Source organism: Pomacea canaliculata, linkage group LG3 (genome assembly GCF_003073045.1).
Source record: "Pomacea canaliculata isolate SZHN2017 linkage group LG3, ASM307304v1, whole genome shotgun sequence".
NCBI classification, from domain to species: Eukaryota; Metazoa; Mollusca; class Gastropoda; order Architaenioglossa; family Ampullariidae; genus Pomacea; species Pomacea canaliculata.
The window spans coordinates 34,172,220-34,200,211 of NC_037592.1; the positions used below are offsets into that span (position 1 = coordinate 34,172,220).

At 37.2% G+C, this 27,992-nt stretch overlaps 3 protein-coding genes across 6 annotated transcripts; 2 read left to right on the forward strand and 1 right to left on the reverse strand.

Moving 5' to 3' along the window:
* Positions 1–340: 340 nt before the first annotated feature.
* On the forward strand, positions 341–9,039 carry LOC112558557 (ankyrin repeat domain-containing protein 10-like). 3 transcript variants are annotated; one of them, XM_025229070.1, is made up of 7 exons: positions 341–668; positions 1,375–1,527; positions 2,385–2,476; positions 2,845–3,208; positions 4,740–4,859; positions 6,373–6,571; positions 7,900–9,039. In XM_025229070.1, the coding sequence occupies exons 1-5, from the start codon at positions 432–434 to the stop codon at positions 4,788–4,790; spliced, it is 897 nt and encodes a 298-aa protein (XP_025084855.1). In that variant the 5' UTR covers positions 341–431; the 3' UTR covers positions 4,791–4,859; positions 6,373–6,571; positions 7,900–9,039. The 3 variants fall into 3 exon arrangements, with proteins under 3 accessions (XP_025084855.1, XP_025084854.1, XP_025084856.1); XM_025229069.1 differs by lacking the exon at positions 1,375–1,527 and adding an exon at positions 1,605–1,757 and having other exon boundaries at positions 342–668; XM_025229071.1 differs by lacking the exons at positions 1,375–1,527; positions 6,373–6,571 and adding an exon at positions 1,605–1,757 and having other exon boundaries at positions 342–668.
* Positions 9,035–20,954, reverse strand: LOC112558552 (ATP-binding cassette sub-family E member 1-like). Its single transcript, XM_025229057.1, has 17 exons — positions 20,846–20,954; positions 20,146–20,337; positions 18,908–19,047; positions 17,949–18,034; positions 17,709–17,806; positions 17,296–17,413; positions 16,567–16,704; positions 16,285–16,354; positions 15,975–16,071; positions 15,598–15,809; positions 15,116–15,265; positions 14,861–14,992; positions 14,480–14,649; positions 14,108–14,250; positions 10,584–10,706; positions 10,266–10,377; positions 9,035–10,021 (listed from the first exon to the last, which is right to left on the reverse strand). Exons 3-17 carry the CDS (start codon positions 19,038–19,040, stop codon positions 9,974–9,976), a joined length of 1,830 nt encoding a protein of 609 aa, XP_025084842.1. The 5' UTR covers positions 19,041–19,047; positions 20,146–20,337; positions 20,846–20,954; the 3' UTR covers positions 9,035–9,973.
* Positions 20,955–20,958: 4 nt separating this feature from the next.
* On the forward strand, positions 20,959–27,983 carry LOC112558551 (nucleoporin p54-like). Of its 2 annotated transcripts, none has more exons than XM_025229055.1 (10): positions 20,959–21,394; positions 23,018–23,269; positions 23,784–23,995; positions 24,404–24,588; positions 24,997–25,196; positions 25,854–26,002; positions 26,470–26,577; positions 26,920–27,039; positions 27,467–27,577; positions 27,673–27,983. In XM_025229055.1, the coding sequence occupies exons 1-10, from the start codon at positions 20,995–20,997 to the stop codon at positions 27,784–27,786; spliced, it is 1,851 nt and encodes a 616-aa protein (XP_025084840.1). In that variant the 5' UTR covers positions 20,959–20,994; the 3' UTR covers positions 27,787–27,983. The 2 variants fall into 2 exon arrangements, with proteins under 2 accessions (XP_025084840.1, XP_025084841.1); XM_025229056.1 differs by having other exon boundaries at positions 23,033–23,269.
* Positions 27,984–27,992: the final 9 nt, after the last annotated feature.

A 27,992-nucleotide genomic window follows, 5' to 3' on the forward strand; every position in this document is an offset into this window, starting at 1 on the left:
CAAATGAAAGGCGAGCTGATGCTGATGTAGCTGCGATATGATAGCTGTAGCTTAAAATTTAAGGGGGTGGGAGAGAGTTCTTAACAGATGCCTACAATCTATCATGAAGTTTTGTGCTCTGTACCTATATAGAAGTTTGCATAGCTCAGAACTAGACAACGAGATAAATGCGGTACCTACAATATTTTTGTTTGAAAATGTATTATTATCTGGTAACCATTTTTCTGCCAAACGAGTTATAAAAGGTTGTTCCGTTTTTGTCTGTTTTTGTGCTGTTGGTTTTTTTTTTTTTTTTTCTTTTTCTTTCTTTGTTACGGGTTGATCTCCCTTGCCGTTGTTTCATTACTTCCCTTGCTGCATAATCACAAGTCCCGGATGTAGAATGGAGGTCAGCAGCCGGCGCCAGTGCAAAATTTGAAAAGATCAACAATATGAACCATACTGAGACTTCTGACGATAGTGCAAGCATGTTCAGAGCGACAATGCCGAACTTCATTGATGACATGACAGAACAGATACTACGTAATCAGTATCCTCTCCACTTTGCATGTCGAAATGGCGACGAGGAACAGTTGAAAAGACTTCTCGAATCAAAACAACACTTTGTGTATGAAGAAGACGGGTTGCGAGGCTGGACGCCGATGCACTGGGCTGCTTTTTCTGGCAGTGTAAGTACACATTTAGTGTAACGTAGACTATACTTGATATCAGAATAGTGTTGCAAGTTAATCCTGGTGACAAAAAAAATTGCTAAAATTGAAAACTCTTGGTGAATCTGTTACACCAAGAATGCTTCCACTGAACAACACAATAATAACACTAACAGTTAAAAATACCCTAACATGCATACTTCTCTGCCTGTTGAATGTTGCCTACTACAGCATATCTTTATCATCAAATTTTAGTAATTACATTTCGCATTGTCCTTTAGACAATGTCAACACTCTGTTTTGGAAAGTAATAGTTTTGGTGGGCACATGATTGTTTACAGATTGCTTCAAACATTGCAAGAAGAGATTTGCAGAAAGCAAATCTTATTATAAATTATTGTGAATTAATAGAGTCCTATATTAGTGCCATGGCTCACGTTTTCATTTTTGGACTGTGTGCAAAGCACACACTGTACATGCTTTAGATTATTATGTATACATAGCTGTTGGTGTTACAAACCACCTGGTTTTTATGATGCCTGCAGTAACTCAGCAAATCTTATCATTTTATCACATTTTCCATGACCACTATCAGTAATGCTCTTTATATTTAAATCAGTTTTGTAGTTTTAAAGCATTTACCTGCATACCTCTGTCTTGCAAGCTGTCCACCAGAAAAGTGGCCTTTCAGTTTTGGTGTTTGTGTGTATTTTTAATTCCCAAGTTGAAGTGTCTCATGCTGTTGTCCAAGCATGGGTTCAGCTGTGACATCACCAACCTTCGTCTGAACCAAAGCCCTGCTCATATTGCAGCCACCAGTGGCACATCATTCTGCCTGAAGTGGCTGTTACTTTGTGGAGCTGCTATAGGCCGACAGGTATGTTGGGATACATGCTGTTCCTAACCTACTCTTTCTCACTGCTCTTTGTCTGTCTGTGTGTTTGGGATATGTAGTTGGGCTGTCTGCGGGCTCTGGGGTGTCAACCAATGAACCTGGATACAATCAGCAGTCGCTCAGGTGTGACATCCATCCATGTCGCTGCGCAGGCTGGTCATGCACGCTGTTTGCGCTGGTTGCTTCAGTGTGGCATCAGTTGTATCCAGCAGGTAACATTGTTTAATTTGCATGTCTTGAGTTTCTGATTATTTTATTTATTTTTGTCATGTAATTGTATTTTTACACATACATTACTAATGCTTTTCTTTCATTTACTTACTCCTTATACTTTCCTTGAAGCAAATTTATTCATGAGTAGTAATATACTTATTAAGATGCTACTATTCCTTAAGTGCACATTTCAAATAATAAACTTCCTTCATAACGATTATGTAAATTGTTCATTTATAACATAAACAGATGTTCTTGCATGATTATGTGTTTGTCATCCAGGAAGTGCAGAATAACAGCAATGGTTTCCTGTATAAAACAAAAGTTGTTATTCAACAAGTACTAGAACATAGGCTATCATGACTTTGTCAAAAATTATTGTAATAATATTTTGTTACAATTAATATGATAGTTATCTTAAAACTCCACACAAGCATTTGCAAATATACACTTTAATATTACCGATTACCTTTATGTCACAGTTTGCTAATAGTCATGAACCTGTGCAGAGTGTGTACTAGTAGTTTCCAGCATCACATGTCAAAACATGTTTCATGTTTTCAAATGCCATATGTTATAAGTCTAAGAAGCTTTGGGAACTTATACATAATTACAATTTTTTGCAGGATTTTAAAGGGGACACTCCTCTGCATAAGGCTGCACACAGTGGCAGCCTAGATTGTGTCATATTACTTGTTGCACATGGGGCCTCTCTCAGGTAGTGTTTTTAGTTTTTACATTCACTGTGCCTTTGTTCTAGTCCCACTTGAAGCATTAGTTTTTGCCTGATTTAGCATCTACAAGAGCAAAAAGTTTGACTGGTCTAATGAGTCTGATGGGATGATTATCATGAATATGTGCTGTGTAACCATATCTGTCTTTATCTTCAAAGCACTACTGACTACTAAAGACATTACAAATCACTCGTTTACAGCATGGCTGGAAAAATTATCTACATATCCTTGAGTGCTTTTTCATCACTTTGTTTTTTTTTTAAGTTGTATTTATTTTATTCTGCAAGTAAGATTATCAACATTAAAAAGTCACCTAATCTTGGTTTCTGTTTTCTTTCATTTTTCTTGTCAGTCTCAGAAACCACAGTGGACATGCACCCTCAGAAGTGGCTGAGATGAACAAACACCAAGAATGTGCTATGTACCTACAGCAAGCTCTCCATGCCCTACAGACTGGTGTTGTTGCCCCTTGTCACAGCAACAACCCCCTTATCCTCATGAACGGAGAGCCCATATATGAGAGTCAGAACAAGCCTGACTGTTCCAGACTGACCCTGCAAGCAGGAGAAGACCAAGAAATGGAGATGGGAGAGGAGGCTTTAGATAATGCAGTCTGTCAGGAGGGACGGATTTGCTCTTGTCGGAAGGAATCAGTGGCACCAAGCGATCAAGGGATGATGAGGACAGGAGCTGCTTCAAAAGACAGCGATGCTTTGGTAGGCAACCAGTTGTAGAAGACAATCCAGCACCAGCCACTTTACAGTCTTTTCTGTTAAGCAGGTTTCACACACTTCCTTTTTCAGATCTATGCACACTATTGAGAAGTGACTTCCATAGATAACTGTGTTAAGGGCTAATATGATGTTTGTAAGGTTTGCACATTCAAAATTTCACTTGCAATGTAGTTTTGTAGCACCATTCTTCTCACATTGCAAGGCCACTCACAAATGTCATCCGTTTAAAAGATTATGGGTAATAATATGGCAGACGACATTGATGATAAGAGACTTTCGAAATTTGCTGCAGCTACCTTAACTATATTACTCAAGGAAGCAGAAGAGAAAAGAAGGAAAAGATGTGTGTTAGGTGGACAGGATGGACGTGGCTAAATAAACTTGGGTAATTCTCGCACAGGGGTACTAACATGAAACTTTTCTCCTCAGGCCAAATTGTCATTTTCATGTTATAATTTAGAGGTAAAAGGGAGCTTACACTGTTCAAGCATTCCAATTGGCTACAACCCATGCAGTGAAGGTCATGCCTTGTGAGAAATGGAACCACATCCTATCTTTGTATACCTTGCTTAAGGCCCCTTATGAGCCATAGTTTGCCCGCTGAGTATGAGAGGGTGGGGGTTGTTTCCTTCAATGCACTCTTATCAAGGCAAGATCAGAGGGAAAGAAGGGCCCAGAGAGTTGACAGATAGTAGGAAAAAAATGTATGAGGGATGGAAAGTTTGGCTACATTTGTGATAGTAAGTCCAGTCTTGTCAATTAAATTAAAGACAGGAACTTTATCATACAGTATATGTGAGAGAAATAGGTAATGTCAATATATGCAGAATTTCTTAGAAATAGTATAGTTTGAGGTTTTAATGACATTAAAACCAATTCTTAAGTAATGGAAAACAGCAGATGATCTCTACAATCCTACAATGTCAAAAAATTATAAATGCAGAATAGTAACATATTATCTTCCCATCTGGAATCGCTGTAAAGGTAAAAGCATAGAGTGAATGGTTCCAAAACGGGCTTGGCTTTCAAAGAAAAGTATGGAATGAAAATATAAGAAAGGTTAGCCAACTTACATTTGCATATCCAATGCAGACGATTAGTAGTAACTAGCAATGAAGGATATGGACAACTATTTAGACTGGAGGAATGAAGTTTATTTTGGAAAAGTCAGGAATTTGTTTCTCTGATAGAAGTATGGACCATGTGCAGGGCTTCTGCTTACGCAAAAAATTGCGAACAGTACGCATTAAAAGTTCGGATGACCCCTTCAATTTTCGTTAATGGGGTCCCAGGGGACCCCTTCAAATTTGGGCGAAGAACAGGGGCCCCTTAAAAATCTGAAGAAGGGGTGCCTGGAACCCCAAAGAATTTAGCCTTAGCAGAAGCCCTGATGTGTCTAGAAGACTAGCATATCAGGTCAGGATATAGCACAGGCATGCACACAAATTCGCTTTTACATTTTGTATAGTGTTTGAAATGGAGTGGATTTGTATCAGTCAACATTTTATTTCAGAAAATAGCACAGCCAGCAAGTATGGAACTTACGACAACAACAACGTCTTAAGTTCTTACAATGCCATCCTGGGAGTATCTGCGGAACCATCTAAGGGAGACAACTGCCAATATTCACAAGGTAGCAGCACTTTTGCCTTCTTTGTGTGATATTTCTTCTTTATACTAGTCAGGTGTGGAGGCTTCTTGCAGTCTTAAATACTTTAATGCTAAGTTGCTTTTTATCCTGTTTTATGTTGTGTACAAGGGGATATTTGGGAGGAGCAAGATTTGTATAAGAAATTCGCTTTATTCTTTTTATACAACTTCCCAACCTCATCCTTCTGGATGTCTTTGCATCTGGAGGGTTTTTGTGTTTGTCTGGGTTTTTTTTTTTATATTCTCTCTTTGGAGAACAATTTTTTCTGTCTTTCTTTCCCTTAACAATTGTGAGGTCACTGTGATAAAATGTTCATTGTGTTGAAAGCCAGCAGATCAGTCCTATCAACATTTTTGTTAGTATTCAAGGGCAAGTGCATTCTAGGACTTTGAGATCCAGGCACACTTCCACATTTGTTCTCACCCTGCTTTGAAAAAAGTCAAGACATTTGTTTTGATCTTTCATTTACCTTCATGTAATATTGCTATCACTATTGTTTATAAGCATTCAGGCATAATTTGGGCAAGCCTTCAAATGGACAATGGATGTTTTAGTGTTGTGGTTGTTCAATCATCTGAGCTATAATGGCTTCACTACAGTTGTTAAGATAAAGAAGTGTATGTTGACTGCTGTAAATACTAAGTTTTCACTTTTGAAATCTTAGACTTGCTGATGGGTAGAGTTCATTTGTTATATGCCCTTTTTTGTAATAGGATGTGTGTGGTGTCAAGACGGCAAACTTGGTTTTAAATGACATTCATAAACTTGTAATATGTGAATGCTTTAGAATACTATTCAGCTTATTCATTCTCGTTCTAAATAGGTCATTTACTTTCATTGGCTTGCTTGCAAGATTAGAAAGTTCATATTCAAATTTTCCATTTGAAAAATGTTTGATTTTCATTGTGAACACAATATTTATTTATTTAATAATATGCATATGTAAAAGCACATATTTTAAATACCAAAAATGTATTTAGGAAATATGCTGTCTAAAGGTGCAATACTGTGAGTCAGCAAAAGTGTTTAGGTGTTAGCTTAAGTTTTCTTGAAGGTAGACAAAGTACTAAATTTTCAGCATAGAATAAGAAATGCGAGGTCTGCGGACTTGTCCCTTGTTTTCTCTTCTGCTTATGTTTTTGGGGCTAACTAGCAAGCTGTCTAATGCTGGTCAAGCACAGATGCTTATGTGCGACACCAGATGCACCAAGATAACAAGATGCTAATACAGGTATCTTTGGGTGCTTTTTCATACCGTTCCTCCTCCTTTTTGTATTCCATTCAGGCCAACTAGTTTAAGGTTTAGCCTTTAAGATCAGAATCTGAAATACGATTGTTGAGCCTTTTCCAATCATTTATGATATTCTGATCTTTGAGTGGCTATTTTAGTTGCGACAATATTAACAATAAAAACTATTAAAAACTCTAGGATGAAAAAGTATGTTTGCTTGAAGATTCCAAGTATTTTCTAAGGCAAGTCGCTTCTGCCAATCAGGTCAGTGTAACACTTTATCAGAGATGGGAAGCACTGTTGGTTTTGTGCCTGAGCTAGTAATGGAGCAAGAAGAAGGGAGCAGGGCCAGAACCCTGCAGAGTGGCTACAGGTGCACGGCCATGCTTCACTCCCACTTCGTTTGATGATCAGTAAAGCCTCTTGCTTTCCATCGTCCTGCTTCACCTGCATCTTGCTGTGGGTTAGTCTTTGGCCTTCATCCTGAATAGTACTTTTGATTTTTAATTTTTCTCTTTTTTGGTATATTATTTACAATCCAGACCCACAACAGTTTCTGAATGCCTTGTTTTAGTCAGTTATACAAGTTAAATGAATGTAAGAGTATGAAACAGTAAACATTCTAAACCCTATATGTACTAATAGACGTTCTTTGCAAAACGTAACAGAATACAAGAAAAGAGCAGTAGGGTTGTTTCTTATTTTCATAGTCCTGGTACAGATTTAAACACCTCTGTCACTCTCAATAGAAACTTCAAGCACAGTACAATGACAAAAGAAGATAAATATAAAGTCAAAAAGTAAATGAAAAAGGAGGAACAACACATTAAGACAAACCATGTGTCAAAGAGGGGTGGGGTGCAGGAAGATAAAAGTGAATGGAGAGTAAAGAATCTGCTTGTATGCTTTAGTTTTAAATATTAAAATTTAATAAAAACAAAGGACAACAAATTCCAAAAGGTAGAACCCAGAAAAGAAATTGCAATTCCTAAATGTTTTAAGTGTAATGTGAGGGGCAGAACAGTGTATTGATGGAACTGATACTTGCAGTCTGGTAGGATTGCATCATAACAGGGAATTACCGCAAAAATCAATCTTCACTACTCCTGTGCAACATACTGTAACACAAGCTCATTTGTAGAACTGTGCACTACTCTGAACACCAGCAATAATTTTTTTTTCAAAATGTCCTTTTTTCCCTCATATTTCTCATTTTAATGAGCGAGATAGCCTATTTTGTCAATAAGATACACCTCAGATGATTGGAACTGCTTGGTGTCGCACTAAGTTGCACCTGAGCTTGTGCTTTGTTCATTCAAGTGTTTCCATCCTCCCCCTTCTGTATTTTTTCCATTGATCTTTGTGGCCTTCTTGTTTATCTTAAAGACCATCATCAGTATAATTTCATTTGTGCCTTGTTCTGCGGGGCCACAAGCCCTCTACCTCTTTCTGCTCAGCAAAGTTTAAGAGCAAGTTTTCCATTTCTAAATGTTTTTAAAACTTTTAATCATGTACTTAACAAGCTCATGGGTAGCAATCTTTTGCTCAGTAGTTATGCTATTTTTAATCCATTTTAAATTTCCTGCATGAAACTGTAAAGTTTTCAAAAGGTTGGGGTAAGACGTAGTGTAGATACCAGCTTGTGACTGCAGACATTCAAAAGGCTTACATGCTAATGCATAATTGCTTTTAAAGCTGATGCTAACAGTGCTTGCTGCAAGCTAGCCGTATCATTTTGTATGTGTTGTCCCTTTTGTTTATTCAGTCTTGTTACCTTATGTGGTCTTGCAGCGCATGGCTTACCCCTTGCCCAGGGCTCAGAGGCATGTCCAGTGGCTGAGAACCCATCACACTTTAGAGGATTATCCAGTTTGCTAGAACACTGCCAGTCTCTGCAGGTACAGTCTAGGTACAACAGCGTGCTTCTTCATTCCTCCAGAGAAAATGATCACACACAATGACACTAAAGATTGTAATTGTTATTAACTGCATTATTAGAGGCAGTATGGTTGCTGAGCAACTCATTTTAATTCTTTCTTTGTATTTTTTCATAAGATGCTGTGTTTTTACTAAATCTTGTTCAAAACCCTTTAGTGGATGTTGAACGCTATCCACACTTGAGATGGTACATGACATGCACACTACCTGAATGTATATAAATTTTTGCAAATGCAATTCACATGCAAAAATTTACACATGGTTGTTTTTGTTTATAACAATTTGCATCTTAGTGCAAGTAGGTCTTTAGAGTTATCATTTAAGGAAAAAAATTACCAACCACATTATTGCAAGCTTATCATCACTGCCAATCTGCCTCAAGCAGATGCATAATTCATCGTCCAATGTTATTTCACCATTACATTTCTGTGATATCCATTAACCCTGAATTCTGGTACCCCGAGTTGGGTCGTAAATGGTGTATGTTGTTACAAACCCTTTTTATCATTCTTACTTCATGTCTGTTGCTCTAGATGTTTTTTTTAAAGCAGCTTGGTACAATTAGCTTGCAGTATTTTTACATTTTGTGAAGAATCTCAGCAATCCTGTAGGGTCCACATGAAGTCTTTCGTTTTGAACATGCTTTATTGTTTCAAAGATACAAAGGTTCAGTCTCATTGTCATTACTGAATTTTATACATACTGGTCTTATGTAACACTTTACAACTCTTGTATCATATTTACAGCTAAATTCAGTTTGGAAAGGGAAGGAAATTTGAAAACACTGCCCTAGAATGAGTGTTCAGTGGTTCATGTTGGATTATTATGTGCAATGGTTATAAACCAGGTGCTGACATATCAATGATGCTGAGGTCTCAATTTTTGATGTTATCAATTTGTGTTTGGATATTGCAAGACCATTTTTTTCCCTTTGTATCGTAGTTAACGCTTAAATATATGCTTAAATATAAGAAAATAAAATTTCAAATGCAATAAAAATCTTTATTTCATGTTCTCATTAGAAACATGGCTGTTGTATCGGATGAATAATTTAAAGATTATAGCAACCTGAGGTGACTGCTACCAACTTATTTTATCTAGTGACAAGAACTCTCGCCTCCCTCCACAGAATCTACTCCATTCCTCCTAATGAAAATTCAGCCAGTTAACATCAAATAGTCTGAATCCTACACCACAGCCGATAGTGCATGCCACAAGCATCCATCAAGACACCTGACAGGGATTTTTATGGAGTTCTTAAAGGCCGGCCCCCGATAAATGCAAAACAGGCATATATAAGGTTACTTTTTTCTAACTGGTTACTTTGGGTTGTATTATTTGTTAATAGTTGCCTAAAATATCTTAGCAGTACCCTGAATTTGTGAAGCATTATAAATTACTATGCAAGTGTGAAGACCAGTGCATGCACCTTACCCAAAAATCAAGCAAACATTCAAAAAGGAAATTGCCATGTTTCTAAATGAACCTTGATTAAATTAATTTTTTTTAACTGCTTCATAACTGGAAATGTGGTAAGGAATGCACACTTGTCCACAAGGTTGACAGACATTCACAATAGACCTCAAAAAGATTTTCCAAGATGATGCACAATGTGTCTACATTCTTTGACACCCAACAAATGGTATCAGGGTACTGCTTATGTGAGAGACATTTTAGTGAGTAACCAGTTAGTAAGAAGTAACCAGTTAGTAAGAAGCAGCAAGTCCTAGAGTTGTAACCACTTATGCTGACAGAAGAGACTTGATTGAGGTCACTATGCTTGTTTTCAACATGTGGGGGCTGGCCCGGCCCAGTCTGCAGACATCTTCTTGAAGCCTGGGGACTGTTTTCTCTGCACCTCATCTCCCAGACTAGCTGAGCCTTGGCAAGCACAAGCAATGCATTCCAAACCACATCTGGGACAACCTCAGTCTTCTAAAAAGAAAAAGTTCCCACCTCGTTTCTGCTCAACATCCTGTGTACATAAAGAACAAATTTATTAGTAAAAACTGATAAAACCGCCTTCACTAAAAATGCACGGGTATCAACTTTTTTAAGACCCATTTTCTCAGCTGCAGTTGGGGTCAATTGCACCATGGGCAAAGGTGAAAAATTTGTCTGTCAGCATTCATAGGGCATGACTATGGATATTTTATTGCTTAACACCTCAAAGTTTGTTTTTACACTATTAGGTTATAGGCAACAGCAAGTGAACTTACCTTCACAGAATTGAGTTTGTTGATGCGTGGGCGGAAATTGTTTGGGTCACGTCGGAAGGTAATGTCCAGAGACTCTAAGAACTGGTTCATGCCATTCAGCAATGAACGTGGCCTGCCAAACAAAAGACACTGAGACCTCATATTTCTGACATAAGTACAAGCTTATCTCTGTGAGATATAACTGATAAGCCTCATGTTCGGGAAAATTGTCTCAACATTTTTTTTTTCCTGACAACTGTTTCTAATCACAGGCCATTGCTATTTTGCATGCAAAACTCCAAACAAGGAACGAGCCTTAACCAATATGGCAGAACTTACGAATTTGCTTTTGTGTCAATAGATGGCGAACCCTCAAAAACCACCACTCTGTCAGCAAGGTAGGTAGCCATGATGAAATCGTGCTCAACCACAAATGCAGTTTTCTTGGCATGAAGCACAAACCTGCAATTATCCAAAAATGTTACAAAAGTAGATAAACAAGCATTTTTATCATACTAAACACTACACTAAACAGACCTTTTCCCCACTCACCCAGTCCTACACAGCAAGATTAAAAAAAATACAACAGAGCCCTTAAATTTGTAGTTTTTAATTTCAGTGATTTTATTTACTCAAGTTTTGAACGGGGGTAGAGGAAATGTTATATACTTAACATTCTCCAGTAATTTTTAAATCTTTGCTTATCTTTTGTTTTCATCTGCTAAATTACTTAAGGCCCAGCACCTGGGTTAAAATTGTCGAAAATTTTAAGATTTAGCCATTTTGAGATTACTTCATGTTGTGAAAGTTCAAAGTCTGTTCTATTCACTCACCAAGTGATTTTTCATAGAACAATCTAGAAATATGTCTATTTTGTCAATGAAAACATCTACTTCTATCCTATTTACTTTTCCCGAGCGCAGAATTAGCGAGAATAGAGAATGTTTGGGACATAGCAACACACTCGCCCACGTGCGAAACATCGTCACATCGCATACCGAACGAAAGGTCACTGCGTGTACTTTCAAACAAAGGCTGTGTCAAAACCCATAGAAGGCCCCACGCTATGATACAAGCTCTTTTGTAGCCCACACAAAGAGTCGGAAACTTCCTTATATGGACGCATGTGTAACATACTTAGCATATAGCCAATCAGAATTCACTAACGCCGACCTTCACGTGGTCATAGGTCACACGAACACACTTCGGCTGTGCTCGGTATCCCACAAGCAACTGTCATGGCCTCCGGATGTAAACAATGTCGACACTAATTCAAAGCTTTTTCTGGATATTTTCGTTCTAAGACATTAACGCTTTATATTAATGTTCATTGTGCTGTCAGACGCTCATTTCTTCTCACAATACCACGTGCGAAAGAATAAAAACCACGTGGACATTCTTAGACCGTCGTAGCAGCTAAAAAAATGTAACTTAGTGAACGGAATTCGGCTGTCGAAATCAGCACCAGTCATGTGGTAAGCGAGCTGAAAATAAAGCGAAGTTTTCATTTCTGCTGCAAATCTCGGTAGTAATCAGAACTAGATGTGAACATTTACACATTTGAGTCAACTTGCAATGCTAGTTATTTATGTACTTTGTCAGGAATGTAGGGAAACAGAGCTTACATCATTTGCATAGAAAACAAAGGTTGGGTGGGGGTTGGATGGTCTTACTCAAACCAAATGTAACAAACAGAATTTGTGAAGACATTTATGTATAGCACTCCTAACAATCAGAAAGAAAACTGCTATCTAGTCAAGTTTGTAGTCATTCAGTGTCTAGAGAGCACATCATTGTCAGCCCCCTAAAAGGCCAGACAGCTGGTGCTTTTCCCATAAATTTTTGACAGAAAAAGAACCACCTAGCCACAAAAATCAAACATCTTTAATCCATGTGACTACAGATGTAAATTCATAAAATAATCTAGCATACAGAGGAACAGAACATGAGCAGCTGCCCAAATTCTGGTGCACAATGATGTATCTCTAGATTTCATGAATAGTTTATTCTTATTCCTATTCGCCCCCAGTGGAGCATAAGGACGCAAGAATTGGTTATACTCCACTATAAGCTTTTGAAATAATTTCTTTAATGAAAGAATTATATGTTGATGTTCATCCCATCACTCTGCAACTGAAGGCTAAGAAAGATCAGAGTGTTTCCTACTAATGCTGCTACTTCAGTAGATGCTCACAAAAATTTAAAGCAATATGCGAGACAGCATCACTAAATGTTAGATAGCAAAGGACTATAAATGGCATAAAACCATGAAGCTAGTGGACACTGAACTTCTATATAACTATCTAAACCTATAACTGTGTTGCTCAATGTTTGCAAACACCATTGTTTTTATTACTGTGTACTTCTCTGAAGCCTGGTCAACATTTGGGTACACAACACAACCATGTTGACTTTACTAAAAGTGAACAAAATAATTAATTTTATTAGTAATGTTAAAGTTGTGTAGTAACACATTGAAAGATGGTTATAGTTTTTATTCAACAGGTAAATTACATGAAAGGCTTAGATAAAACAAGTTACTAAGCTTGAACTTTCTGTTCTTGCTTTTTCCGTTCCTTGTTTATGTTACAGTTTGTTTACTTATAAACCTATAACTTTATATTAACATGTGCTACAGGCTTAAAATTTGGTTGAAGGTTTCTTTATACATATCTAAACATATCCATGAGAGCTTTTAAAAAAACTAATTATTGGTTAATAGTTACTAAGCTTTTAGTTTGTTTTCCCTTGCCTTTTCAGTTTCTTGTTTTGGTAAGCTTGGTTAGTTCAAAAGCTTGTAAATTAATATTGACATGTGATATAGTCATGAAATTCGGTTGAGAGTTTCTTTATATACATTCAACATTTAAATGAGGCGCTTTTAAAAAATATTTAGTAGTTTAGTAGTTACTAAACTTTCAGTTTTTCTTTCCTCGTTTTCTCAGTTTCTTGTTTTGGGTACAGACTGTTTACTTCAAAAGGACAAAACTTTTTATCGACAAGAGATATAGTCGTGCAATTTGGTTGAGTAATTCTTCATACATATATAAACAGGGCTTCTGCTTACGCAAAAAATTGCGTACAGTACGCATTAAAAGTTCGGAGGACCCCTTCAATTTTCGTCAATGGGGTCCCCTTCAAAGTTGGGCGAAGAACAGGGACCCCTTAAAAATCTGAAGAAGGGGTCCCTGGGACCCCAAAGAATTTAGCCTTAGCAGAAGCCCTGTATAAACATTTCTATGAACCATTTTTTTAAAGAAATATTTAGTAGTTTGGTAGTTATACTGTTTTTAATCAAAATTTCTTGAAATTTAACATAGTGTTTTACAAAAAAAATTCATAAAAAAAACCTAAGCCGATTTTGCAAAATCTCTTTTCATAGAAATGTAGATCTGTCTTTTAAGTAACTATTTCAATAAAAAGTTCGAGTCTACTCACAAAATTGACGAAGTTTTGTATTTTTCAAAATGTTTGTTTGGGCGCCATTTTGGTTTGTTTCCATGGCAACCGATGGTGTGACAAGTGCAGTAAAACTATTTTTTGAACCTTCAGTCAAGGGCTAAATAGCTGATACAAAAAAATCCGCGCTATCGCGTGAAACGTAAAAGTTTTTTTTTTTGGCAGGTGCCTAGCCTTAAAATTACCAAACATCACATACTATGATGCATATAATATTGTCTAACCATGGATCTCTGACCCTTGGTGAATACTGGTAAACTGCTGTCCTCAGTTTGTGTGGTATTGTCTGTCTCTCGTCAGAAATCAGAGTGGTGCATGACATTTCTCATCATAGGACAACAGCGTTTACTATTCTGTACTCTGGAAAAACTACACGTCACCGAACTATTTATATCCAGACTTACCTCTTTATGACCTTTGCAGCATGGAGACGCTGCTCAGAATCCAAATAAGCTGATGGCTCGTCTATCAGATAAACATCAGCTGGTTTGCCAAGACAAAGGGTCAAAGCCACACGTTGCAGTTCACCACCAGACAAATTCTGAACCTGTAAAAATTAAGAAACCTGAATTCTACTCTTGCACATTTTTGGTTATTAGAGTACATATTCTTCCATATTTGAGAAGTCAGAAATCCTCAGAGACTGATATGGTGTGTCTGTTTCTCATCACCCAACATTTCAGAGTGGTGCATGACATTTCTCATCATAGGATAACAACCTTTTCTTAAAATCTGCACTTGACAGTCGACAGTCACACATTCTATGCGATGCATACCTCTTGGTCAAAGATATGCTCTATCTGCAGAGGCTTGACGACATCAGAGATAAACTGTGGGTGGATGTAGGCATCACGAATGCGGTCATGGAGCAGTTGACGCACTGTACCTTGGTGCTTTGGACTGATTTTCTGTGGCTTGTAGCTTACATGCAGTATTGGTGTTGGCCCTGTAAAAATACTTTTGCTTATTCAAAATTTCTTTGCAGATTATACAGAGAATCAATACTTGGTAGGATGACTTACTACACTTATTTTACAGGTTAACAATTTTTTGCAATTTGCTTGGTGTCTGTTCTTTAGGCTTAAGCATCTGGTGTTCATACAGCTTTTTGGGCTTGAAACCTACAATTTTAGACAAAGCAATAAAACCAGTCTTACCGCCAGAATCTGGCTCCAATTTGCCAGCCAGCATCTTGATAAATGTTGTCTTCCCTGTGCCATTTTCTCCCAACATGACGATGATCTCAGAGTCTGTAAATTCCCCAGGCTCTACTGTCAATGTGAACTGGCCTGTCATAACAACCAGATTGTATGGATTACATACCTGAAAGCAAGTATGAAATTCAGTTTTTCTGAAATGACGATACAAACTAGATTCCGATGTAAACTTAAGCTGTAAGCAGTTCAACTAACCCATTGTCTTTGTCATTCGAGGATACTCATAGCGACACATTCTTTTTATCTCTTCTTCAAGTGCAGTTTCAGCCACCTTAAAGGTAAGTGCTGACTCACGGAATCGAAGGTTTTCCGTTGGCACAAAACCATCCAAGAAGATGTTGATACCTTATCAAAACACAGAAATGTGAATGCACGTTGAAACATTTCTTGTCTTTTATACTAGAGTACAATCTGCTAATGCATTTTCAGAAAAAGTATGGTTTCTACTCAGGGGTATTTTCAACACCATTAAAATCGCCTTTGAAAAACTTTATATTTTTAAACAAATTAACCCAAACAGAAAAAAAAGCCAAATAAAAACAAAAATTACAAATAAATCTTGAATCTTTTAAAGGACATAAATTTTAAAAGAAAACAAATTTTTAGCTGATGCACCAAACATTGACGATGCATGGGAAATGAGGACATAATTACATCAATTAAAAACTGTGGCACACCTTCTCGAACACTGAAAGGCATGGTGACAACACCGTAGGCCCCAGGTACACCATAAAGGCAACAAATAAAGTCAGACAGGTAGTCCAGGACAGACAAGTCATGTTCTACTACTATGATGTAGTTGTCTGGTTGAATGAGACTTCGAATCATCTGAGCAGCCTTCAGACGCTGTTTCACATCTAGGTATGAAGAAGGCTCATCAAACATGAAGCTGAAATAGACCAGAGATCAACATTCCACTGACCACAAGCACACAAAAAAATCTTACAATTTGCAGGACAATAACTTCACACTCTTCTATCCTTCATACCTTACAGCTTTAATAATTTGCTTAAGATTGGCTCAAGCGGTTTTAAAAATCAAAATGTTTTGTTACATGTCTGCTTTCTGGATGCATACAATGGCAATAGCAAATCGCTGTAATTCTCCTCCAGAGAGATCTTCAACACTGGTGTTCTTCACATTCATTAGGTCTGCAACATGCCAAAACTTCTCTTAGAAAAAAAAGCTAACATTACTTCTGATCGTTCCAAAGAGGTGCTTTTACCGTCCGACTGTTGTGTAACAATTTACTGACAGCTGACATCTATCATTTGTGTTAAACAGTTAAGCAAGTTACAATCCAAATCAAAACAGAATAGTTTGCATTAGTAGGTATGCACAAAAAAGCTTAGTCCCATGCTGACCTAGTTGAGTGCAAACAAAATCTTGATTCTTTAATTCATCCTTTTTGTCAAGCAAGGTCTGGACTGGACCCTGAAAATAAAAACATAAGGCAAAGATGAAAAAGTAAAAGGAAAATGTTTAACAAAAATTCCTGATGTACAGAAAAACTATTCTAAAAAGGATAGCCTCATATCATACAGAACATCTTCATTCCTGAATTCCGAATGTGAACAGCAAATTAATTTTAATCATTGGCATCCTTTTATGTGTCTACATGATTGTACAAATTTGGAGATAATTACCTTAACAGCTTTAGGAATTTGGTCCACATACTGTGGCTTGATAAGAGCCTTTAGGTCATCTTCCAAGATCTTTGTAAAGAAGTTTTGCAGCTCTGAGCCTCTGAAGTAAGCAAGAATTTCTGTCCAGTCGGGGGGATCCTAAAACAGCAATTCATAGCAATACAGCAAATACTGCTTTTACATACTCTGCTGAGAAGAAACTGTTTAGATTGCAAAAAAAAAAATTCTTTCTCCATACAATTGTCACCTTAAAAATCATGCCTGGGAAATGTTACAAAATGGTTGGATACAGAGAATCTACACCATGTTGAAAATGTCACCGAATTAACTGTACATTTAGTTGGCAGTCAATTAAATCTTTCCTGTCCAATCAAGCTCCTTTGAAAGATAAAAACATTAGCTAGTGAAGTTAATTTCTTTTAAATAATTGGGTACAGTCCAAGATACTATTTTCTTAAACCCGAGTGAATATCTTCTATTCTTAATGTACATGCCTCCAAATATCACTATAAAGACAGGTCTAAATTGCAACACAACTGTGCCCATTAACGCTCCCAACTCTTGGCCAAGACATCAACCTAAACATATGGTGAGGTCTGATACAGTATTTCTAAAAAACGGAATGGGATTATTTCCCTGGTTTGGGAATTAAATGTCTTGCGATGTGCCTTTTCCTTTACATTACTGGGATTAAATGAAAATCATAAAGAACTATCTATCAAGACCTACATTATATCGCCCAAGGTTGGGTTTCTGCTTCCCTGCAAGGATCTTCAAAGCTGTGGATTTTCCAATACCATTGGTGCCTACTAAACCCAAAACCTCCCCAGGGCGAGGTGTGGGAAGTCTGAAATCAAAATGTCCAAATGTCAACTTTCTCACAAGAAACAAAAACCACAGATTTTATATATTTGAGCTAAATATCAAAAACAAAATGATTATTGTTTTTAGACTTTACACATTTTTGCTTTAAATACTGCTGATAATTTACAATATTCAATTGATGTAAAGGCCCTAATCACAATGTATGACTTAACCATCAAGTGGTAAAAATTTTTTCGTCATATAAGCAGCATAAATAAATTAAATACTTTATGCAAAAACTAGTTTGTGTTATGGTAGAAAATTTTACAATCCTGTACCTGTGTAGCTTGAACGAGTTGGCACTGTAACGATGGGTTGTCTCCCTCTCAAGATTGCTAGGTAGATTGATGATGGAGATTGCTTCAAACGGACATTTCTGCATATAAAAGAATTATGTTCTTTATTTCTGAAACGAAGAGGTTCAATTAAATGTTACTTTTTTTTTTGGTAACACTTCTTTGACAATTTGATCCTATTAAAAAAGCAACTAATGAATGCTGATGCAAGTGGACACAAACCTTAGCACAGATGCCACAGCCAATGCAAAGCTCTTCAGATATAAAAGCAATTTTGTCTGTAGGGGTTACTTCAATGCACAGTTTGCCTGCAAAAATTTATCAACACCACAAGATAATAATCTAAGGTAAAACAAGCAATATTTTATCACATAAAACTGATGATCTCAAAGTGATGTCACTTACAGATTTACGTTTCCACTAATCTCAGTGAAACATACAGTATTCTGTTAAATATCCTGTCTACCAACTTACTTCTGACATAGAACCATCAAACTTTATAGCAAGACTTGTACCAAATGTTTACACATCCAACTTTATATACTTAATTAAAAAGTGAAGCTTGAAAGAATGATCCAGATTTAGCAGAAATGTGATTGGAGAAAAACCATTTTAACTTTTTAAATGAGCTCCTTGGATACTTTCCTATTTATTTAACTTGTCATAAAGGTTACTTTTTATTTCGGGGGGAGGTGGGGTGCTGAGAAACAACTCAATTCAACCACAGCCTAAAGTTGATTCAATCAAATCATTACTGTGCAATTTTTCAGCCACAAAATAAGTAAATTTGATGAACTTCTCATCTTTGGTTAATACACATCAATCTTGCTTTCTATGTGTGAGAGAAAGTAGGTCCAAAACAATATAAACCATTCCTATATATTTGTATCATCTTCACATTTTAGCACAAAAAATGAATCCTTGTGAATAACTGCATGTTGGTCCACGAGTGCCTTACAGAAGGCAGAGGAGGGTGACGATATGAGAAGTTTTATAAGCATCTATTTTTCATTTGATAACTGACCTATTTCAGGGGACAAATTTTAAAGAAAAGAATGTTCTGTTAACACACAACAAGTGTTGCCATTACACTGAATAGTAACTTCTGTGCTTAGTGGTTGAATTGACGGGGGCAATTGGTCAAACTGGTAAACGATTGACACTGGTGACCCTTTTCTTACCCATCCTGACAACAGGACAGAACTTTTTGCATTCTTGACGACATCGTTTTGGCTTGCATTTGTCATTGCTGACAATGGCAATTCGGGTTAGTGCTTCATTTGCATCCTCTTTCTTTTCCTTCCTTTTCGACATGCTTGATCTGAAGTCAAAGAATTTTAACTTATAATGCAAGTAAATGTTCAGATGATCAGACCGGCTATGTTCTTGAGCTTTAACCCACAAATAACCAGTTGCTTAAATTACTCATGCTATTTAAGCATGGCAATATTATAAAAGCAATCGTTAATAAGAGGGATCAGAGAACTATGCACCATATGCATAAGACTACCATCTTTCTCTTTTTCAATGTTAATTGTAACCATTCGTAAGGACAAACACCTGGCGTATAACAGATAGATTTAGCCATTGCAGTGTTTAAATTTTTTAAAACATTTACAGCGCTTTATTTTGTAAAAAAAAAAAATTGATTAATTACGATAGTAATGTTTGAACACGGTTACTTTCCTTTCAATGGGAGGGATGTCTATTTGAATGAAAGTATTGTTAATTTCCCAGAATACTCGTTCTTTTCCACTAGAAAAATGAGGGTTAGGTTAAACTGGACTAGAACTTATTAAAGTTACATTAATAAGTGTCTACGGTATCGAGAACTTTGTAATCATCGACAAACACAAAGACTTAAACAACTCTTTTTTTTTTAAATGCCATTTTATCAGTCCGAAGGCTTTTACAGCCCTATCGCAACACGTGATTTCTACACAAATTAGTTTACACACAAAGACATTTATAACTTTTATTTACAAGCAACCATAACCAAAATTAAACTTAAGAAGGCAGGCTCCTATCAGATAATCACTGCACGTTTTTACAAATTGCTAATCACAATATCTTTTTGTGATCTAGGTAGCCATATCGTACTGCAGCATATGGGGTGCTATCACCTTACTAATCCTATAACAAAAACTACCAATGTCACAACCGTAAATCGTGTTCATTATGAACTACTTATTGGTGCTACAAATTCAACATCTAAGCAGAGATTGATCATTCGCGGAAAAAAAGCAGCTTTTGACCGTCTTCTGTAAAGACAGCGTATACATGCCACTGGTGGTCTGTCCCACGTGCCGACGTGGACCACGAATCTATTTGAAGCTCGAATACTACTAATGTTATTTACTTTTACATCAAAATTGATATTACATTAAAGTTTTAAGTTACGCCTCTGACTGACACTTACATGCTGTTCTGGTCGTAGCTATGTGACAAGAAGAAAGTCAAATGAGCTAAACCGCAGACCTAGCGTCTCGCCGCAAGATGGCCCTCCACGCGGATCTGGAAAGGTAGATGGCGCAGGCTTTCTCAGGGGAAAGCACTCTACAATCTATATTTTAAATAGTCTCCCCTGTGCAGAACCAATGGTCTGTGCATACTGCAAAATTGAATTTAACAGTTGATAAACACATGAAACTTTTAGATTCAAATTATTACAGCTTGAAAAGAGATGTGGATAATGTACTATTTTTGTTTGAAATCACCACGAACTTATATCCCCGTCGTTATGGCTACTATACTTAGTATGCGGTGACAGATTTCATGAACGACAGGACAGCTTTTGTCGAATGCTGAGTATGCCTTTTAGACTGCTATCTCTCTCTCTACTCGGTATGGTGCGAACCGCCTGCACTGCGTAGCACACACACACCAGAAAGAGAGCACGAAATATGCATTGTATATCAGTATATTTTTCTAACGACATTTTTTATATTTTGTGTTCTATTGCTTCTGTGCCGTGCTGACATCCCACACACACACACAAATCAGCGATTTTTAACATTTGAAAACCACAAAGTAAACCAAGTAGACAAGAGAGAGAATCAAGAAAGTATAACTGTGTAGTCAAACACAATTAATGCTGGTATAACTGTTAAATAACCTACATTTTTTTGCGTTTACTGTTGGTTTTCTTAAAGTCGTTTTTTATCGTCAGGGTTAGGTTTGGAAATAGATGTCCGCGTTGACGATGGTTGCGGCCGCGCTGTAACAGGGGAGGTCACTCGTTCTCAAAACTCGAGTCACATTGCTAAACATGGCGTTCAGTTTTGGTTCAGCTGGCGCCACAACTGCACAACCTTTATTTGGCGGTACAGGAACGGCAGCTACTTCTGGCTTCGGGGGATTTGGAACTGGTCTTGGTACAACTGCTTCAAACACTGGTGGGATGCTTGGATTTGGTCAACCGGCTACAACACAGACCACTGGATTCTCATTTGGCCTCCCTACTGCTACAACTAGTGGGTCGACTGGATTTTCATTTGGTGCTCCCACAACGACGACTGCCGCTACAGGTTTCGGTGGCTTTGGTGCGTCAACTGCCAGCACAGGAGCGTTTAGTTTTGGAACAACGACAACAACATCCTCAGCACCGACTTTTGGTGCGAACACTGGATTTGGAGGGCTGGGTTCCTCAACTGGTACCACAAACGCAGGTAAAACACTCTCTAAGCACCCCAATGTCAAATACATTTGTTATTCTTTAATATAATATGATAAAGTGAATAAACAATATATGTTATTTACCACAGGAAAACGAGGCTGTGCCTAACTGGCATGACAGCTTTCACACTCCACAATTATTTATATACTTGGTTGTAACTGCAGTGGATATGCAGTTTGTGCCTGTCTTCATCATTTCTACTGTTTACTTTACTTTTTGCTGTGTTTCTGTGACAGCCTGTAGGAATCATGTCGTTTTGTTCTTTAGCCATTCTTTGGGGTTTGCCATCATCAGCCATTAGTTTTTCAGTTTCAGCGTTACATTTTAGTAATTTGCAAGCATGCAGTTCTTTTAATTACCAATGAGTTTGGTGCACGACAGTTATTCTGGTTTTACTGTATCTTTCTCCAACTCCTTGATCCTAAATCTTCTGTTTAATCTACAACTTTGCATTTGCAGATCTTAGTTTATTGACGATGGTTTGCTCTGTGGACAAGAACTAATTCTAGTTATATATTATATATTGATCTACTTTTATACGAGCATAATAATGCTTTGTGAATCTGAACTACAAGCTTTAGATCTGTACCGCAATCTTGCACATCCTAATCTGTGAAAAATGATGAACAGTTGAAGCCCTTAACACTGCACACTATTATATCGATAGATTTCTCTTCTGACAGCTTGTAACCTCATTTTAGTTTTCAAATAGGCATTCTGCAGGAAGACCAATGAGCAGTCAAAAGACAAAAAAAAGAATACCTAGACCTATTAGATCCATTATATGACTGGGTGTGGTGGGGACAGGATCATTTGCACCCTGGATCAGTTTTTCAAATGATTTGTGTATGCTGGAGCATCTTGTTGCTAAATATCTTTAATCTCATCTGCCATTCTCTAGTTAACGATTTTGTATGTGATGTGTTCATCCATGTCTATTTTGGGTTGTTTTTTTTTTTTTTTTCGTAAAGCACATGAGCCTGGCCATAGGATCGGAATGTGGCGCTTTACATGTTTGCTATTATAATAATAAACTGTAACTGTGTATTAATTAAAGCTTACTGATCATGTTGATAGTGTTTTTCTTTCCATTTGAGATTAATTTGTTGGGAACCTGCATACCTATAAAAGATAGGCTTAACATAATGTACAGAGCGACAATGTATAATATTAATATTAATTCTTTCTACAAGACTTTAGATGAACAGAAGCAGTAATTCTTTTGGGCTTTTTTTAAATTGTCTAAACTCAGTATTGTCTTTTGTAAGGAATCTTCTAGGAATCAACCCAGATCTTTTGTTTTTCCTTTTAGCTATTACTGAAAATGATTTTTGAAATAATTTATTTTAGACTGTCATACCCTGATAAACAGTTTTTCAAAATTGTGTTAATATATGTCTCTATCTAAACAAGAAAGTTTTTATTATTATATTACTCTGACTTGATTATTCACATTTTAAGTGCTTATACTGACCACATATCTGAGACAGAAATAGATGTCAGTTTTTTTTTCAACTTAAAACTAATTTTTATTTATGGACCACTATGCTCAAATGAGCTCAGAAAATTGATTAAAACCAGAAACCAGAAGGTTGTGTTCGTTGTAATATTTCAGGATTTGGTTTTGGAGCATCAACAGGATTTGGAACAGCAGGCAGCACTGGTTTTGGCACAACAAAACCAGCCTTTAACTTTGGGACTGGAACTGGCACTACATTTGGGACTGGAACTGGCACTGGTACTACATTTGGAACTGGCACTGGTACTACATTTGGAACTGGCACTGGGACTGGCACTATATTTGGGACTGGCACTGGTACTACATTTGGGACTGGGACCGCATTTGGAACTGGCACTTCAATATTTGGTGAGAATGAAATTGTTAATTTTTCACTAAATTTTTCCTGAAATGGTTCCTCTTTGCATTTTCTGTATTTGATTTTATTCTTCATTAGGACTGTTGTTTATTCTTTTATAGTTCATATGTTATTTGTTTGTTTTCCTGTCCCTTGGTGCTGTCCATGTTTGGTTCTTGTTCTTAGGCGCTAAGAGCATGCTCCTTAGGAGTGTGATCATGCGCTTTACAAATTTTGCTTTTATTATTATTAAATGCCATGGTTAACATAGCATAATGTTACTTTTAGTTAAAGTAACTTCATCTGATCCATCTCACACTAATGTTGAAAGAACTAAGGAGAAAAATCTGTAAACTAAACAGAACAGAGATAATGTAGTTGCCTACTTGCTGTTTTTCCTCCCAGCCTTTATTTTCTATGGAGTGAAACTTTATTATACATGTGTGGGTCTGTGCTCATGCAGAACTATGTTGAGTAAAAATATGTTTGTATACTTTAACGTCGGCAAGATTATCCCTTTTGCAGGTCAGCCACAACAACCGCAACAGCAACAAGAAAATGCTCTTGCAAACCTGGCTATGGCAGTTTCCCTGCCCCAGATATTTGGAGATGAAAGAGATGCTATAATCGCCCGATGGAATCAGCTGCAAGCATGTTGGGGCTCAGGAAAGGGCTACTTCAACCAGAGTGGTGGATTTGTTGAATTCAAACCAGATAATCCCTTCTGCCGATTTAAGGTGAAAAAGCATTTTAAATGTTCTTTTGTTTTACTGGATCACAGAGTCTGTGAAGTGTACTTGTTCAGGCTCTATGTTCAAGGTGGTATGTGTGTCATACTCATTATTACTATTAAGACATACATAAACCCTTCAAGCAGCTCATAACTTGCAAAGACTTAGGCCAGGTATTCCCAACCTACAACCTGCGGGCCATATCCGGCCCTCTCATTTTAACCAGACACAACACAATTTCATTTTTCAATGTCATGATTCTGGCAAAACCACCATGTGCTGGCCCTCGAGATTTTATATCATGTCCAGTGCCGCCCTCGTTTGAGAAAAGGTTGGGCACCACTGAGGCATTGAAACACACTAGCAAAACAGAACTTTCTTATCGTAGAAGTCTTGCGTGTCTTTCGTTTGTAGGCTGTTGGGTATCATGTGATACCAACTGGTCGCAATGAGGATGGGCTCGTGGCATTGGTGCTGAATAAAAAGGAAAATGATGTAAGTTCAGTACAGCAGCAAGTGGTCGACACTATCACCAGAATATTGGCCAGACCAACCTTGAGTGTTTGTGTGGAAGGGATTCGACCCATGCCAGAAGACAGGTTAGCAGTACATCATGCTGTTATCTTTAAAAGTTTTTATTTTGTCTGGGCTGTGGGACTTGGCTACATTTTTTGCATCCTAAGATTATGCTTTAAAACATGAAAAGTGCATAAAGACCTTCAAATTAAGCTCTTTGCCTGATGTTATTGACAGAATTTCAGGTTCAGCTCTGCACAATCTTTAAAATTTTCACACTTGAGTAGCAATCAGTGAGTGATGCTACAATAATGATCATGCAGGAAATGCAAGACTGGAGAGTTTCATTAAAAGAATAAAACTTTAGCTAATATGTACATACATAAGTGCATCTGTGTTTGCAAGCATTTGTATATAAGATTATATATTATAGTTCAACACATTTTTTTAATCATTATCATTGAAGACCTGCCATTGCTCCTTATTCCCAGGACAGAGCTTATAATCTACGTGATTGAGCGACCAGCTCAGGGCCCCGCCAAGCGAGTGCCAGCACAAGAGCTTTGCAACTTTTTTCAGCAGCAGGCTCAGTGGTCACAGCTTACTAGCCAGTTGGCAGCTGAGCGAATCCTACCAAAAATGGGTTGGACACCTGAGCAGATCAAGGAATACTTAAACAACCCGCCAGCAGGTGATAAACAGTTACCTCTTTTCTTTTGAACAGGTTACATTTGTAGTACTAATACTCATGCATTTTTATGTATGGTATCATTCCTGAGTTATTGAGAGATTTATCTTTCTAACACCATTCATTTCCTAGTTTTGGATGAGATGGGAAAGTGATGCAGAAACAGGAATACATGGTTTTTCTTTTTTGATCGTGTTTGATTTTTCTTCAGGTTATCCATCTCCCAGTTGTTATGGGATGAGAAAGTATTCGAGCATATTGAATGGTAAAACCTAAAATTAAATGCTTCAAGACTAAAGGAGGACAAGGCAACAACAGCAATAACTTTAGAATCAGACCAGAATATTGACTGATGACAAGCTTAATTAAAAATTCCATGCTCCAAACAGGGATCAAATGTATAGGCACAGTTAGAAGGTATTAATTTTATGTGGTCTAGAACTTAGAGCCATGACCTTATGGAGGTATAAAAGTTCAAGTTTTTGAAGACTTCTGACTGGCTACTTAATTTTTCATCATTTTCATTTGAATAAACTGTATTTTTTGTTGTTTCTTTTGGTGACTGTCAAAGACAATTTAAAGAAAAATTCTACGAACTTAATGCTAATGCTGATGCTGATCTGTGACTGAATCATTCATTGCAGTCATTTACTATTTCAGGTATCGATCCCTTGCTTTGGCGCCAGGCCAAGCTAGATAATCCTGATCCAGACAGACTGGTTCCTGTGCCAATGGTGGGCTTCAGGGAGCTTCAGAGGCGACTCAAGCATCAACAGGAAGAAACAAAGCTTCACCAGCAGAGACTTGATGTGAGCTTGTGTTAGGAAAGATTTTATGGATGTAGGCATTTAACTTTCTTCTTTAACTTCACCAGACAAACTATTAGGAGATTAGGGGGTACAACTGCTCTTTAACCAACAAATTACTACCCTTGATCATTGGGAGAGGCGTTGGCCACCATGGGCCTTATGTATTCAGGTGCATATGTCCTAAACTACTATAAAAGACTCTTCAGAAGAGGGTTGTGAGTAATGAAGAGAGAAAATTTGCAAGGAAATTTTGTATCTTTATGTTCTTTATGAGAAGTTACATTTGAAAAAAAATCTGATAATTTGAAGGACTGGTAGCTAGATTTTCTTCATCAATAACCAGTTTTGCTTTTGTGCATTTCTAGTTTGACAGATTGATTTTAAATTTATATTCAATAATTGTTAGGGATAACTTTAACTTTAAAAAAAATTATGGCATACACAAAGTCATGAATGCAATCATTTAGGTGATGGCTGGTGATTTGAGTGAACTACAGACACAGCATAGTCAGACTCTAGCCAAGCTGGATGACTACAAGCGGAAGCACCTCGAACTGGGACACCGACTTCTTAAGGTGAGACAAGGGCATTTATTTTGCATCAGGTTATTTTTTTTTTTTTTTTTTTATACTTTATTTACTTAGATCTAGATGTTGGCTTTGTAAGCAGTGGATCTTTTGCCAGAACTGTGTTTGCAATGGTTTATGGGCTGTTTATATATTTATCAAAAATAGGACAGCTACTACAAAGTTGGCCAATAAAAAGAGCAGCATTTGAGTTGTTCTGTTTTACATTCCTTAGTGTCTGGACAAGTATATTTTCCCTTTTCAAGTTTAATTTTGTATCACTTTTTGTTTGCACTTAACTGGAATTACATTGCCTTAATTCTGTTTTGCCTATCATGGTTTATTTGTCAGGTAATTGTAAAGCAAGAAATCTGTCGCAAACTTGGGTATGCAATTCAGGCAGAGGAAGAGACACTGAAAGTTCAGCTTGAGCAGTTACAGGTGGAGCTTAACCACCCTACTCAGTTCAAGGTCTGTGGGCTAGCAGCCACTTCGTTTAGTCTTAACTTATCCCAGTCTTCTCTTTATGGAGAATATATAAACAATTATAAATGCAAAAATGAGCTCATAGAAGGGGCTTTCATTTGATATAGATTACCCTACACACTTTTTTGAGACCTTATGGTATATTTATCTTGGTGGACTAATGTGTAGTGCATAATAGTAAGATACAGCATTAGCTGCCAGTGCATAGTTTGATACTGTAACAGCTGCCAAAGCGCAGCAAACTTCCATCATCTCAACTCCAGACAACAAGCTGCAATTAGTGCATTAAAGAGCGACAGAAAGGTGAAGACATTTGTAACTGTTGATACTAAATTTACACTGAATGTTCTCTCTCTCTCACACACACACACGCATAAGCATAACATTATAGTTCATAATAATTATGATACAGGGTCGCCTGAATGAGCTGATGTCTCAGATAAGAATGCAGAGCCAGGCAGGATTGGGATGGGGTGAACCTGCCTACCAGATGGACACCCACATGCAGGCAGAAATCAAACAGGTAATCACAGATTTTATGCATTGGCTTAATTTAACAATGGTCAGTCACAAACCTCAGAAGCTTTGAAAATATTTTTTTTCTGTTTCATATCACAGATACTAAAACAACAGCAAGAAGGACTTCAACATCTGATAGACATAATCAAAACAGACTCTGAAAACCTCACTCGCATGGAGCAGTTGCTGGCAGCATCCAGGGTGGGCAGATAACAAGATGAGAGCTGAGGAGAAGCAGCATTCTAACATATGCTGACAAGTCCCAGTCTTCTCTACTTGAATGCATTATTGGTGCAAATGTTGAACTCTTAATGGCCAAGCCAAAATCTGTTTTACCTAAGACATTTTTTTTTATCAACATGAAGAAGCCAAATTGTAATCCTGTTTTTTGCAAATAAACTGAAATACAATTGTTCGTG